Source organism: Medicago sativa, chromosome 7, assembly GCF_051527215.1.
Source record: "Medicago sativa cultivar Bolivia chromosome 7, Bolivia_mono, whole genome shotgun sequence".
In the NCBI taxonomy this organism is placed as follows: domain Eukaryota; kingdom Viridiplantae; phylum Streptophyta; class Magnoliopsida; order Fabales; family Fabaceae; genus Medicago; species Medicago sativa.
The window spans coordinates 93,558,420-93,572,546 of record NC_140755.1 but is presented as its reverse complement, the minus strand read 5'-3'; the positions used below and the strand labels follow the sequence as shown (position 1 = coordinate 93,572,546).

The window sequence follows — 14,127 nt, the reverse complement described above, 5'->3', positions numbered from 1 at the left end:
AGCACTCTTTCCCGAAACAAGAATAAACAATATAAAGACGAAGACAACACCAATGTAAAAAAGAAGGTCTAAACAGATATAGACGCAGAGCATAACTTTTTGAACCAATTTTTCTTTAGAAGTCTAACACATTCTACTGCAGATTGAAAAATATTATTATATAAAAGATTTTATAACAAAGTATAGAATAACTTCTATATTGTGATGTGAGCTTGTCATTTGGCAAATGGCTGGTTATAGTTTATAAATTAATCTCTTCATAACTGAACCTCAAGAAAAAGCTACTGTTCAGCTAAATATGATGATGTACATGCTCTACGATGAGAGGCTCCACCTCTTCTTTCTTCACGAGCAACATTCTTTTAAGATATCTTCAATTTCTGGGTCATCTCCTGCTTCTTTGTCCTACTCATGTGAGCACATTTGACATAATGATAACATAAAAATGTTAAACATGTATACCATGAATATTCCAAGATAGATTCTATAAAATTTTGAGTATAGGGTTTGACATACACACCTTGTGAATATAGGAGATGTTACCTTTACCAGGACCTGCAACTATAATTCCTCCTTGTTGCCTGCCACAGTGTCAAGTTCATAATATTAAAGGAAAAATTATGATCATAATTCACATACATAACAAATAAAAAATGTCCAAAGAGAGCTTTCTTCTATCAGCAAGCAAGGAATGAACTTCTTATCCTCTAATTATAGATTCAATGTAGACACATATCTTTACGATTTTTTCGCAAACCAAAAATGATAAAGAAGACATCACAGAGGATCCTTTAAGAGTGGTATGGATAATCAGATAATGTGATAGTGTAAGACTTCTTGTAGGACAAATTTACATACCAGCCTCCTCTGCTAACAGTATCCTTTTCGAATGAAAGCTTCCAATCTTGTCGATAACCTTCCATATACAATTCTATTATCTTAAGACCCGCCTGTAGTGCAACAGCTAAAATTAACACGGGGTCCTTTGTATATTTAACAAAAACTTCAATTTATAAACGCACACATCACTCAGCCACATGTGTTTTATTTATTACTTATGAATAAAAAATTAGGTTGTTTCTCTTACTTTGGGGGTAAATGTGGTTAAAACTCCAGAAACAAATTGTAAGGCCTCATATGACGATTGAGCGGGGTCTGCATAGATTTCTAGAACAGGTAACCAGGTTCTGTTAAAGTGCTGATATAAGATGAGTACATTACAGAAACTAGCACAGGTATTATGTCAGCTGTAGAGTACCTCCTTTAAATTTTGTTTGCTCAGCAAAGGCTTTGGCCTGTGTTAAATATAGGTATTAGCTCCGAAAATTCCAGCATTCTAAGATGTTAGGAGAATGCAGAAAATCCTGCGTACCTGATCAATGTTGCCAGGTCCAATCAATACAAGTGCTACACCAGATGCATCCATTATATCCTGTTGGACGTTGGTAGAGCATAATCAAAACTAGAGAAGGTAAAGTGCAGCTTACAACATAAGGAAGCAAAACAAATATTAAACAAAAAGGGACAAAAACCATGAGTATGTTTGGACCCACATTTTGAATAGAGATGCATATCTTGTTGATACTATAAACTCTTAAAAACCAGGAGTCCAGAACCAAAATCGTCTCCTAAGAAGACTGTAAGTACTGAAAGCAACGTTCAAATGTTTTTCCAAGAAAAACAGCAATCTTAATATGAGGCAGAAGCTAGCAAGAATCAAATTATGGATAAATAAATAACATGCGTGACACCGTGATGCGTTCGATGAAATTTCAGAAGACAGTATAAGAAGAACAGAAAACATTACCTTCTTGGATGCAAGATAATCAGCTCTTTTGCGGCAAAGCACACACCTGCAACATATGCAATTGTTAATTTGTTACACAATTCAATTTCAGGAGCTAAGTGCATGATTGGATTGATAGTGAATTTTGTCAAATCACGGTGACACCATGATTTTATTGAAGCTTCAAAGTATAGTTTTTGCCAAAATTGTCGTGGCTCACCATGATTCTTCCCTATTCACTGTTAATCTAAACATGCACACATCTAACAAAATGGTAGCTTGATTTTTGAATCTAATTAGAGAAAATCACCCAAAGTGACGAGCAAATGCCACAACTGCTTTCCGATCTTTCCACAAGTCGGAAATTGGAATCCCATTTCCTTCCAAATTAAAGACTTTCACCAATTCCAGTGAACTTGAGGTATCCTCACTCAGCACTGGAGACTCAACTCCTGGTCATATTCACACATTGAAACAATTGTTGGCTCTCAAAAAGGTAAGTGTTCAACAGAGGTTTCATTTTCATTTTCATCATTATACAAAAATGAAGAGATAAACTTCCCATATTATCTAACTAATATATTATTGATAGCACCGAGACATTAGAGTGAAGACGTGTCTGGTGTCTGATACGTGTTAGCGTCCAATACCAATATCCACACATTTAATCACTTGTATTTTCTTAAATTATTACAGGTATCTACATGTCAGTGTTGCGTTTATGTTCGTGCGTCATAGATAGTATGTAAGCTGTGCAAGATTCTTGGATGACATAAAAAAATTATGTACCATGTTTATCATGAAAATGAATCGATCAACAATTCTAGTGCAATAAAAATAGACAAGTGGTTGAGAATACAAGGGGAAAAGAGCAAAGAGTGAGACAAAACTTGCCTGCAGAAGGAGAAGCAAAGGGTATAGTGGTGGTGGTGGATACATGATGCAGTTTGAGTGGATTATTAGAATATATTGGAAGCTTTTGATTAAGTGAAAGTGTGGGATATACATGTAGCTTACATTTATTTGTAAGTTTGTTAAGGTGAAAAGAATTCGACAAAAGCGTTGTAGAGCACGCCATGGAAAGTGGTCTTAGGAAGCTCAACTACAAACTTTGTTGTGCAAGTCTTTGTTTTCCTGATTGTCATCACACGCACGGGTTTAGCTTGACAAAACGACAAATCAGATGTGTTACGCAGTAGAAGAGTTTGGAACCACGAGAATCAACAAACGTCGTGGCATATTCTGTGGCATAAAAATTCTTTCAAACTAGTAACAAAGAATATAAAATTTGTTTGGTTTAATAATACTAAGCATAAATGAAAAGTATATACTTCTAAATTACTTTGCTATTTATCAAACAATCAATGAATTAAATTAATTAATCATATAAATTAAGTAAAAATAAGCTTGTATACAAAATTATTCAGGAGGTTTGTTTTCATAATAAAATACTGAATAAATTATCAACAATTCTAAATCTCTAAATTAATTTAGACTTCACTTAAAAAAAATGATATTGTTTGTTGTTGTAAAAAGTGATATACTAGTTCTGTAAAAAAAATACTCACATAAAAATAGATGCATGAGTTATAAATTCTTATTATTTTGTTGTACATCTAACACAATTTTTTTTCTTTTCTAAGAAGTTAAATTAGCCCATCCAAATTATAACTTAGTAAATTTCATTTTCCTTAAACAAACTTAAACTATTTAAACCCTTTGTCTTTTTCACTAGATTTCCGATGAATATGGATATAATACCTCTACTAATAAGAGATTCAAATTTTGGTTCTCCATTGATAAATTAAATTTTTTTTTTTGATAAATTAAACTCTTATTAATGTCAAGAAAAAATGAATTAAACTCTTATTAAAAATGAAAAGCCATGACAAAAAAAAAACCCGTGTGATTTATTAATTAAAAAAACAACAACGAGAAATTAGGTATAGACATAGCAACACAACACTACTTGTCTGCCTCCATCATCGTCTCCCTTTTTGTTATTCCTTCGCTCCTCTGAGATCACAGCTGCGATCCCGATGGCGGCCATAACCCGCCTCGTTAAACGCACCACTTCCTTTTATCCCTTGACACGTGGATTCTCCTCGTATTCTCACTCGCCACCGCGTGAAAACAGGAATATTCAGTGGGTTTTCTTAGGCTGTCCCGGCGTTGGTAAAGGCACCTACGCCAGCCGCCTCTGTAACCTCCTCGGTGTTCCTCACATCGCTACCGGAGATCTCGTTCGCCATGAGCTTTCCTCCAATGGCCCCCTTTCTTCTCAGGTTCCATTTTTCCCCCTTTTTTTATTCAAAATGAAAAAAATGGCACCTTTTTTATTACATGCTTTGGTTTTGTTGATTGAATTTTGTTTTTCTGATGTGATATGCAGTATAGAACTCAAATCAAGTAGTAGTAGATTCACTATATTGATAGCATAAAAGGGGTTATTCTATGGCTTGTGATTTGTCTCTTAATGCATTCAAAGCTTTAAAATCATGAACCCATCTGCTTGATTTGCGTCGTTCTTATGATATACTCCTGAAAATTTGTGCTTTTTCGACTGACCATGTTTTGGATTTATGTGCCTTCAATACTTTGGACTCATTTGTTAAATCTGGCTATGTAACAAATCATGGTAGTCTTAAATTTTAGAATTGTTGCATGTAATAAGCTGTAATTATGGATAAAAAATTGCTACTTGTTACTTATCAGTATGTTGGCTTAAATCTCTGATTCATGGTTCAACTGGTTTGATGGATCTGAGTTCCTTTAACATTTCTGATTGTTAAATGATGATTGACATTCTATGAAATGTCTTTTGTCACTTGTTGTTGTTGGTTATTTATCTTTTTCTTGACAATCTGTACAACATGTATATTAACTTCAGATTTTATTGATTTTAAGTTCCTTAAACAATATGATTGTTGGTGACCATGCATTCTGCTTTTTGATGGTGACGGAGCATATTTTTGTTGTTTTATAGTGATTTGATTGCTTCTCAAATTTATTATTGCATTTTTAAGTGTACAAGCCACTAAAAGTTTTAATATTATTAATTTTTTTGAGGTTTTTGATAATACATAGCAATGGTATTTCAGTGTTAATAAATATTAGCATAGCTTGCCTTAATTCTTGTGTGAGTGTGAATTGAAGATAGCATGGTTTTTGGAAGCAATTATAAGAGAATACTATATTTACATAAAAATGCATCTCTTTAGTTTCTGATTTTCATTTTTTCTGTTTCATTTGCAGCTATCAGAAATCGTAAATCAAGGCCAATTAGTGTCAGATGAAATTATTATGAGCTTGTTGTCTAAGAGACTGGCCGAAGGACAAGCCAAAGGCGAATCAGGTTTCATTCTTGATGGTTTTCCTCGAACAATAAAGCAAGCAGTGAGTATCTTTGTACTTAATTGTTGTTTACCCCTCACCCCTGTCCTAGTTTTTAAGGACTTTCTATATTAATAGTAAGTTCTTACTTTCAAAACAAAATTTCCATCGAAAAATGACACAAGGAAATTTGTATTACTTTTCCATGAATCAGGAAATATTGGAAGGGGTGACAGACATTGACTTGGTGGTCAATCTGAAGATCCGAGAAGAAGCACTGCTTGCAAAATGCCTCGGTAGGAGAACATGCAGTCAGTGTGGAGGAAATTTTAATGTTGCCTCCATTAACATCAAGGGTGAGAATGGGTACCCTGGAATTAGTATGGCTCCCCTGCTTCCTCCTGAGCATTGTATGTCCAAGCTCATCACTCGCTCTGATGATACTGAACCAGTAGTCAAAGAAAGGCTTCGTATATACAATGAATTGGTACTTTCCTTGTCTTACTGTTATTGTCGTTGTTATTGTTGTTGGTTATGGGGATGTGAACCTATGGCATCTTAATTATGGGGGCATTGATAATTCTGGGTGAAGTTGATAAAATATTTGTTTAATTTCTGTTTCTTGCAATCTCTATTAGTAATTTTTCTCTCTTTCACTTCTCAATTGTTTTATGATTTTATCAATATCATGATTGTAGAGTCAACCTGTGGAGGGATTTTACCGTAGCCGAGGAAAACTAATGGAGTTTGAGCTTCCTGGAGGGATCCCGGAATCTTGGCCAAAGTTGTTGCATGCTCTTAATCTAGATGATGAAGAGAAGCAGTCTGCTGCAGCATAAGATATAAAAGTGTACCGTATAATTATGTATTTCATTCTTTGCATGTGTATACTGCATGCTATACAATTTTGCAGGAAATAGAACCAGGGAAGGTTGACTTCTCGAATTGGTATTATTTTGATAAATAATGTTATAAGGAAGTGTCATAATCTGATCAAACTTATACCCTATTTGGATTTTCTTTTTGTTTCTTTAATTTTTTTTTTTTTAGTTATATACTAGTGTTTTTTAATGTTGGGATCAGAGTTTCTGATATAGTTTTTGCATAAATGTTTGTTTACTAATGCCAACAGGATTGGCACAATCACTGTATTTTAAGTTGTAACTGAAATATATTGAACTAATGTTATGTTCCAAGGTATTTACAAAAGACCTTTGCCATTGATGTCCTCTGCTGTTTAACTAACCTTATTTCACATTACTCACCAATGACTCCTTTTCATTGACTATACTTTGTTTTGAATTTCATATATGTGAGTACATATTATTGCAATTCTCCTTTTATTTTTCTGTGCTGTGAATTCCACATGTCTGATTCTTGTCTGGATAATTTATATTTTTTTTTTTGTCAAAAAATTAATAATTGATAAATGGTTTTAAAAAATATTCAATGATCCTCTTCCCACATCCAATTTGTGACAGGGTGGAGTTTTATTACAATGCAGCTGGCCGAGCTGGTTGGCTTTAGTATTTGCCAACCAGGAAGTTTAAACTGCTGCTAAACTAAGACTGAGCACAGTACCAGCTCTTGACTGCATAAGTTTTCTTGGTGCAAGATAGATTGTGCACTACATTTTACATTGTTACTTCTTAGTCACCCTTGAGTTCCTTTGAGTCCATTTTCCTTCTACTTTTTTCCCAGACTTTCAAATATTAATCAGCTATAGTTCATACACAAGACTTTTACTGGTGTAGTTTCTGGCTAATTCTAGTTGTCAGTTCCTTCTTGTACTTGATGATTCTACAATACTCACCAATGACTCCTTTGTTTTAAATGGCATGCTACTGTAGGTTCAATGTGAGTGCACATTATACCAATTCTGTTTTTTTTTAATAGCAGTGATGTGAATTTCTCACGTATGACCTTTGTATGAATAATTTTATTTTACTTTTCTTAAGATTAATTGATGTATGGATTTCAAACATATTCAATTATCCCCTCACTACCCCGATCAAATTTTATAATATTGCAGCTGGCCGAGCTGGTTGGCTTTAGTATTTGCCAACTAGGAAATTTAAACTGCTGCTAAAACAAGACATGGCACACTACCAGCTCTTGACTGCTTAAGTTTTCTTGGTGCAAGATAGATTGTGCCCTACATTTTATTTTGTTCATTTTTAGTCACCCTTGTGCACTTAAGTCCCTTTTCCTTTTACATTTTTTTTTTGCTTGACCTTCATATCTTAATCAGTTATTGTCATGTCCCTGTGGTTGAAGTTGTTGTCCAGATATTTTTGTTGTTTTATATTAAGTTTGCTGTCTGTTGCATTTGATTTAAGAAAGGTTAATTTCTTTTATGGGTATAAAACAGTATAATTTGGTTTACTTATCTGTTGTATGTGCAAATTTTTGTATTATTGTTGTATTTATTTTTACAGTATTTGTTTGGGGCGGCCAACAGTGATTGGTTGCAGTGGAAGTGTAGTGTGTGATTCAGTAAAATTTTATCAGCTATATCATTTTCAATTCTAGATATCACTTTTGGAGTAATTTTTTTTTGGGAAATGTTAACTCGTGACCTCAAGGCACAAGTTAAAAATTTAAATATAGAAAGAACTTATTGGAATGTGTGCATTGCATTTAATATTTAACTTTTTAATCATTTAAATGCACAAAATTTTAGAGAAGGTTTCTTCTTTTAGGTTTCTTAACATGTACCCTAAGGGCACAAGTTAACACTTTTTATTAGTTCATCGAATGATTAACTCTCGTAAACACAGGCTAAAATCATGAAACGCAATGATTTAATTAAATAAGTTTGTTTATTCTCTATCAAAATAGGATAAATTATAAATTAGATTGTGAGTTATAATGAAAAAGGAGGGAAATTGTTTAGACCAATGCTGGACCGAGTTTAGTATGCTCCATTCAGTCAATTTAGATCATGGATGCAAGACATGTGGCAAAATAATATTCAAGGGTTGAGATTTATACTTAAAAAACAATTATTTGTGTATTTTTTTTTTTTTGGTTAAGTAGCCTAGTGGCTAGAGAAATTCACCTTTAAGATGGATAAGTGGGGTGTCCGGGGTTCGAACCCCGGCCCCTGCACAAATTGTGCATTATCCCTTATCAAATGAGCTAAGCTCATGGGGACATTTGTGTGTTTAATTTAATAAAATAATAATAGTAATAAATCAGAATCCTCTTCCTCGCTTCACAGTCTGTTGCGGTCAACCTCCACCTGCCGCTTGTGGTGTCACCCGTATCGTCACATCCTTGTCTTGTCGCTGCCAACACAAACCAATCCAGCATTGCTCTTCTCATCTTCTTCACCCGTCGAAATTAGAACAAAACATTGATCACATTTAAGAAAAAAATAAACACAAAGATTCAAAATTTGCATTAATCCCAATTCTTCAATCCTATTCATTGCTCAATTTTACAACTACATTATTATTTTTCACCAATCTTAATTTCCCCCAAAATTTGTTTCAGATTCTAGTATGTGAATTCAAATAGGTTTGGCTTGTTGAGTTGGAACAATTTGAGATGGAAACGGATAATTGGAACTAGAATAATAATGGACGGTGAACGATGATAAAAATTGGTTTTTGATGGCAGCTGCAAGACCACGTTGGATTGTTTAAATTTGAACCATTAGATGTTTCTTTGTCGCATGTCGTGCATCATAACCTAAATGAACTAAATGGAACATTACTTAAATGGAACATACGTGAACTCCAAACCACCCTCAACCAATATGTTTTTTTAGCTGACGAAAACCACCCTCAACCGATATGGTTTTTTAGCAGACCAAGTCAACTACTAGTAACGGGTTCAAAATTTTGTAAAATGTGGGATAAGTGGATGGACTTGAAGATGGACCAACACATTTTTCCATCCTCAACTTTTTCCACACAACAAAATAAAATCTCACTTTTATTTCTTTCTAGTATTTTATCTATATTATGTTGGTGACAGTGAACCACAACAACTGGTCAAACGATAGAAATATTGACAGTTAGTTGTCCGTACAAATGTGGGGGGTTGGAACAACCAATCCTTAATATCCACAATGCTTCTCATCTTTTTTTAATTTCCAATATAGTTTTAGTAATTGTTGACTGTAACAAGCATGTGTTTTTATTCACTTTTGGAATCAAAACACTCCCTCTCTTATCTCCACCCTTTTTCATTCATTTTCTGTCTGGTTAGCATGCACACATAAAATAAATACTAGTACATAGTATTTATTTACGTAATTTGTTTCCCTCTTACTCTCTCAACTCCCAAGCCCAATTATAGATTTCATGGAGCATTTTTTGAATTTTTCATGGTCATATATATTGTAGGAACTTTTATTTATTTATTTTGACCCTTGTAATGCAGGAGGGGTTAATTTAACTCAGTTTCATGCATTTTGGGAAATTAGAAGTCACCGAATCAAAGCTGTCACTCTTTGGCATGTTAAGTTGCAACTTTTTCTTGACTTTCTGCAGGTTAGTTTGTTGATCCTAATTATCGTGCATGTTTGATATCACGGTGGTTCGCAATGATTTCAGCAGATAATTAATCATACCAACCATTTTGCTTTGGTTATTAGGCTTTCAAGGTTGTTCATTCTGCTAAAAAGTTCCCTTTTTGGTGGGGACTACAATAGTAGATTAAAATTCTAATATGGTTTAGCCTCAAATTTATTGTTCAAATCAGTTTTACTTGTATTTTATTTTTTTAGGCTCATCCTTTCATGTCTTTGGAACGAACACCATTTATTGATTTGTGAGACAATGATAAAAGGAAAATGCTAACATGTGCCTTAATGGGAAGGATTAGTTAAATCGTTTAAAGCTATATCTAGGAATACACTAGGACTTTTTAGTCTATGATTATATTTGCACTATTATTGTCTGATTATATTTGCACTATTATTGTCCTTTGAAACTTTGAGTTGTTGAAACTTTTAATATAACAGTTGCATTATGAACCATCATTAAACCTTTGTGTATGTAATTTGCAAATTTTAATGTTATTTAGTTATACCTACCTACCATTGGTAAGTATAAATCCCTTGTTAGTTTTTGAAGGTGAAAGTCTTGCAAACAGAAGCATACATTGCGAAACATAGCAGTTCATGATGGATATTGAAGAAGCAGAAAGAGTAGTTGTTGCCAAGCCAGTTGCTTCAAGGCCTACTTGTTCTTCTTACAAATCTTTCTCAGAGCTTCTAGCAGGTGCAATCAACTCCACTCCTCCAATTGCATCTTCTCAAACTACAATATCCGCCATTAGGCCAAAGACAGTGAGGTTCAAGCCAGCAATGAATCTCCCCCCTCCTCAGGTGAACATTCAGTGCAACATACCATAATGCAGCGTTTTAAAAACCGAACTGAAAGTTCCAACTGATTGAACCTTGACCCAGAGGTCACACCGGTTTGATGTCCGATTTGGTTTTCTAAACATTGTCATACTGTTTTGAAATGCTTATCGGTTTCTAACATATGTTGTGTTATTACCAATTACAGGCTAATATTGCACTTAGTAGTTCTTCTGACATGGATCCGAAACCTGACACCAATCAATCTCTTATTTACAAACCAATGGCAAAATTTGTGTCACAAACAACTGTCTCTCTCTTGGCAAACATGGTCAGTATCTACACACACATATCATACACTTCTTTCTCTCATTCATACAAGTTAGCTTAGTTAGTTTTATTTCGGTTATATTTTGTTATTTTATTATTCATCCTATATATAATCCTTCATTTGTAATCATTTTTGTTCAACCAATTGATCAATGATATGAGTTTATTCAGAAAGTTTACTCTTCATTCATCAAGCAATATAGTGTTTTGAAATGGTTGAGAATCATATTAAGCAAGAATAACATTATAAATGACGGCAACTTGCATATTATAAGCTAGCTTATAGAGTTAAGTTAGGTCTAAATCAAAATTCTAATATGTTATCAAAACCTATCTTAGATTTGTTCGACCACCCGCAGATGTTTAGGAATGTAAACTTTACACTCCAGATGTCGTGCTTTGGACATGAGCACAATTGGTTAGTGCAATGATATGAACAACATTTGTAAGTGAGGGGACAAACCGTCATTCCGTTAGCTAACTTCGGAGTTTGAGTTAGCTCCAAAACCAAATTCTAACAGAGTTTTCCAAAATAAATTATCCGCTATATTTGTGTTAGTGACTATTAGAATTTTTTTATTGGGCCTTACTCAACCTTACAAAAAGAACTTGTAAAGTGAGAGGTGCCTCTCTTTATAAACTAATTTCAGACTTTATCTCTTTTCAATTTGAGACTTGGATTTTTCTTGATACTTACCTCTTTTTGTCTTCTTTTGGAGAAGGGAATTTGCAGTACTAATCAGCAACAACCACAAAAATCAATGGAGACCAATCCTCAGCATCTTAACCATGAAAACTTTAGAGCTAACACGAGCTCGAAATTACATCAGAACATTACCCTTCCTACAGAAACGTATCAGGCCACAGAATCTTGTACGATGGCACCACAGAACATGGAGGAGGACCAAAAAGCATTACCATCCACAAATAATGCTGATAGACCTTCGTATGATGGATATAACTGGAGAAAATATGGACAGAAGCAAGTAAAAGGAAGCGAGTATCCTCGAAGTTACTACAAGTGCACATATCCTAATTGTCCAGTTAAAAAGAAAGTTGAAAGATCATTAGATGGTGAGATTGCAGAAATTGTTTATAAAGGTGAGCACAACCATGGAAAGCCACAACATCAAAAGCGAAACTCGGGAGCAACATCAGGGATGATTTCTGATGGAATGGTTCAAGATAAAGTATGGAGTAATAATAGTAATCAGAATGAAAGGAATGAAGGAAGAATAGAGAATAAAGTCAAAGCTTCACAGCCTAATGATTTTGCTCTAGAAAATTCTTGTGGTCTAAGCGGGGAATGTGAGGAAGGAAGCAAAGGATTTGAGGCAGAGGAAGATGACCCTAGAAGTAAAAGAAGGTTATTTTTTTTATTAAATCTATAACCTGAAAATAAATAAAAAGAAACACAGAAGAAAAACACACTAGGAAAATGAAATTTATACACAATTGCTGCATGAGTTTGCAATATATAACTTCATATTATTTGCAATGTTTCAAAAACTGGACCAAAAAGACAGCTTCAACCGTGAACCAGCCAGTTCGTTGATTGGTTTCGTTCCGGGTATACTATAGTCTGGTTGAAGCAGATTAAAATAGAGTTGAACAAGTTTTCATTTTTTTTTGGAAGTTTTCATTTGTGTCATCCAGTTCAACCATGATTCGGATGTTTCATTGATTCAATCTCTTGTCCGATTTTTAATTTTAATTCATTGGTTATTTGTGACATAATTTCTTCGGCATTAAGTCAATTAAGTTTGCGCATTGTCCATACAGTAACATATTAGTGATTATAAGGTAACTAACTAATTTTTCATGATAAATTTTTAATTAAAGGATAACTTACGTTAAAAGTTTCTCATTCTTTAGGAAAAATGAGAATCAATCAAATGAAGTGGCAGTATCAGAGGAAGGTCTAGTAGAGCCAGGCATTGTAATGCAAAGTTCTGTGGATTCTGAAGTCCTTGGAGATGGCTTTCGCTGGAGGAAATATGGGCAGAAGGTGGTGAAGGGAAATCCATATCCCAGGTTTATACTTTTCTTCTTCAAAGTAACTTTTATAAATGAGCTGTTTCAAGATTTTCAAGATTACTTATACAGCAAGGTTCTAAATTCTGCTATGCATCGGCCCAAAATATCGAGTACATAGGCGGCAATTTTGTACCTGAAATTGTAGCCATCTGTAAAATTAGTACCTAACTTTTACAAATTAGCCTTTTTGTCTCTGAAATTATAACATGGCGACCAAAACATTTATCAGTTAAGTTCAATTGTTAGATGGTATGATATGACACATTGAATGAAGACGCGGTGCTTGATGTGGACTGCACGTCACTAAGTTTGAGTTTTTATTCAAATGACTAATGATCCTAGTATCTTTTTCTTTATACTCATTTTTTTTTCTTCTTGTTTATCTTGCAGAAGTTACTATAGATGTACTAGTGTCAACTGCAATGTTCGCAAGCACGTGGAGAGATCAATAGATGATCCAAAATCATTTGTGACTACATATGAAGGAAAACACAACCACGAGATGCCACTCAAGAACACAACAACAATGACCTCTGAAAAAGATTCAATGACTTCTCTTAAGTAAAGATAAACCATATTGACACTTTTATTTATTAGTTAACAATAACAGTATAGTTATTATGACTAAATGCTTTGGATCCTCTTATAGATGGTGACAATTTGGAATGTAGTACCTACAGAGACTAGGATATTTACTTTCTGTTGCAACATTTGATGACAACAGTTGGTCTTGGAATTTGGTGTTGGTTTGTACTCCCTCCGTCCCGGAATAACTGACCCATTTTCTTAAAAAAAATGTTCCAAAATAACTGACTCATTTCAATTTTCAATACAACTTTCATCATTCCCAATACAATATAACACTAAATAATACTACTTTTATCATTCCCAATACAATATATTCCACCTTTCCCTTCATTTATACACTTTTCTTAATCTATGTGAAAAACCAAAGTAGGTCAATTATACCGGGACGGAGGGAGTAACTTCGTATACTATTCTGATAACACTGCCACCATTGTCCTTCAATAATTTTAATGCTATTATCACTGCATAAATTAATTATCCACCCATCTTTTTGAAATGGAGCATAATTCATATGGTAATCAATCTTATTCTAAGTCACTGCAATCAACATAGGATAAACTTGTTTATTAGTACTTCCTTTGTCTCATAGTATATCTATCTTATACTCAAAAAATACAACTAGTATCTAAGGAAATTAGTAATTATACCGATTGCCATGACAGAATAATTTAATAGTTAATAAATTCAACGATTTAATAGAAAAAAAGGTCCTTCATTAATCATTAGTACTAGAACT

General features: G+C 33.8%; 2 protein-coding genes and 1 pseudogene across 3 annotated transcripts; 2 read left to right on the top strand and 1 right to left on the bottom strand.

Moving 5' to 3' along the window:
- Nucleotides 1–96: 96 nt before the first annotated feature.
- Nucleotides 97–2,900, bottom strand: LOC146910445 (Thioredoxin superfamily protein). The gene is made up of 9 exons (XM_085727145.1): nt 2,681–2,900; nt 2,097–2,238; nt 1,808–1,853; nt 1,373–1,432; nt 1,259–1,295; nt 1,088–1,167; nt 859–950; nt 521–581; nt 97–405 (listed from the first exon to the last, which is right to left on the bottom strand). The coding sequence occupies exons 1-9, from the start codon at nt 2,862–2,864 to the stop codon at nt 346–348; spliced, it is 762 nt and encodes a 253-aa protein (XP_085583271.1). The 5' UTR covers nt 2,865–2,900; the 3' UTR covers nt 97–345.
- An 827-nt stretch (nt 2,901–3,727) lies between these two features.
- On the top strand, nt 3,728–6,328 carry LOC146910444 (putative adenylate kinase 1, chloroplastic). Its single transcript, XM_085727144.1, has 4 exons — nt 3,728–4,071; nt 5,042–5,182; nt 5,334–5,606; nt 5,818–6,328. Exons 1-4 carry the CDS (start codon nt 3,826–3,828, stop codon nt 5,956–5,958), a joined length of 801 nt encoding a protein of 266 aa, XP_085583270.1. The 5' UTR covers nt 3,728–3,825; the 3' UTR covers nt 5,959–6,328.
- A 2,919-nt stretch (nt 6,329–9,247) lies between these two features.
- Nucleotides 9,248–13,887, top strand: LOC146910443 (WRKY transcription factor 44-like; annotated as a pseudogene). The gene is made up of 7 exons (XR_015019395.1): nt 9,248–9,380; nt 9,512–9,621; nt 10,181–10,460; nt 10,645–10,767; nt 11,489–12,132; nt 12,642–12,800; nt 13,194–13,887. The product of XR_015019395.1 is annotated as a WRKY transcription factor 44-like (transcript).
- The last annotated feature ends 240 nt before the right edge of the window (nt 13,888–14,127 follow it).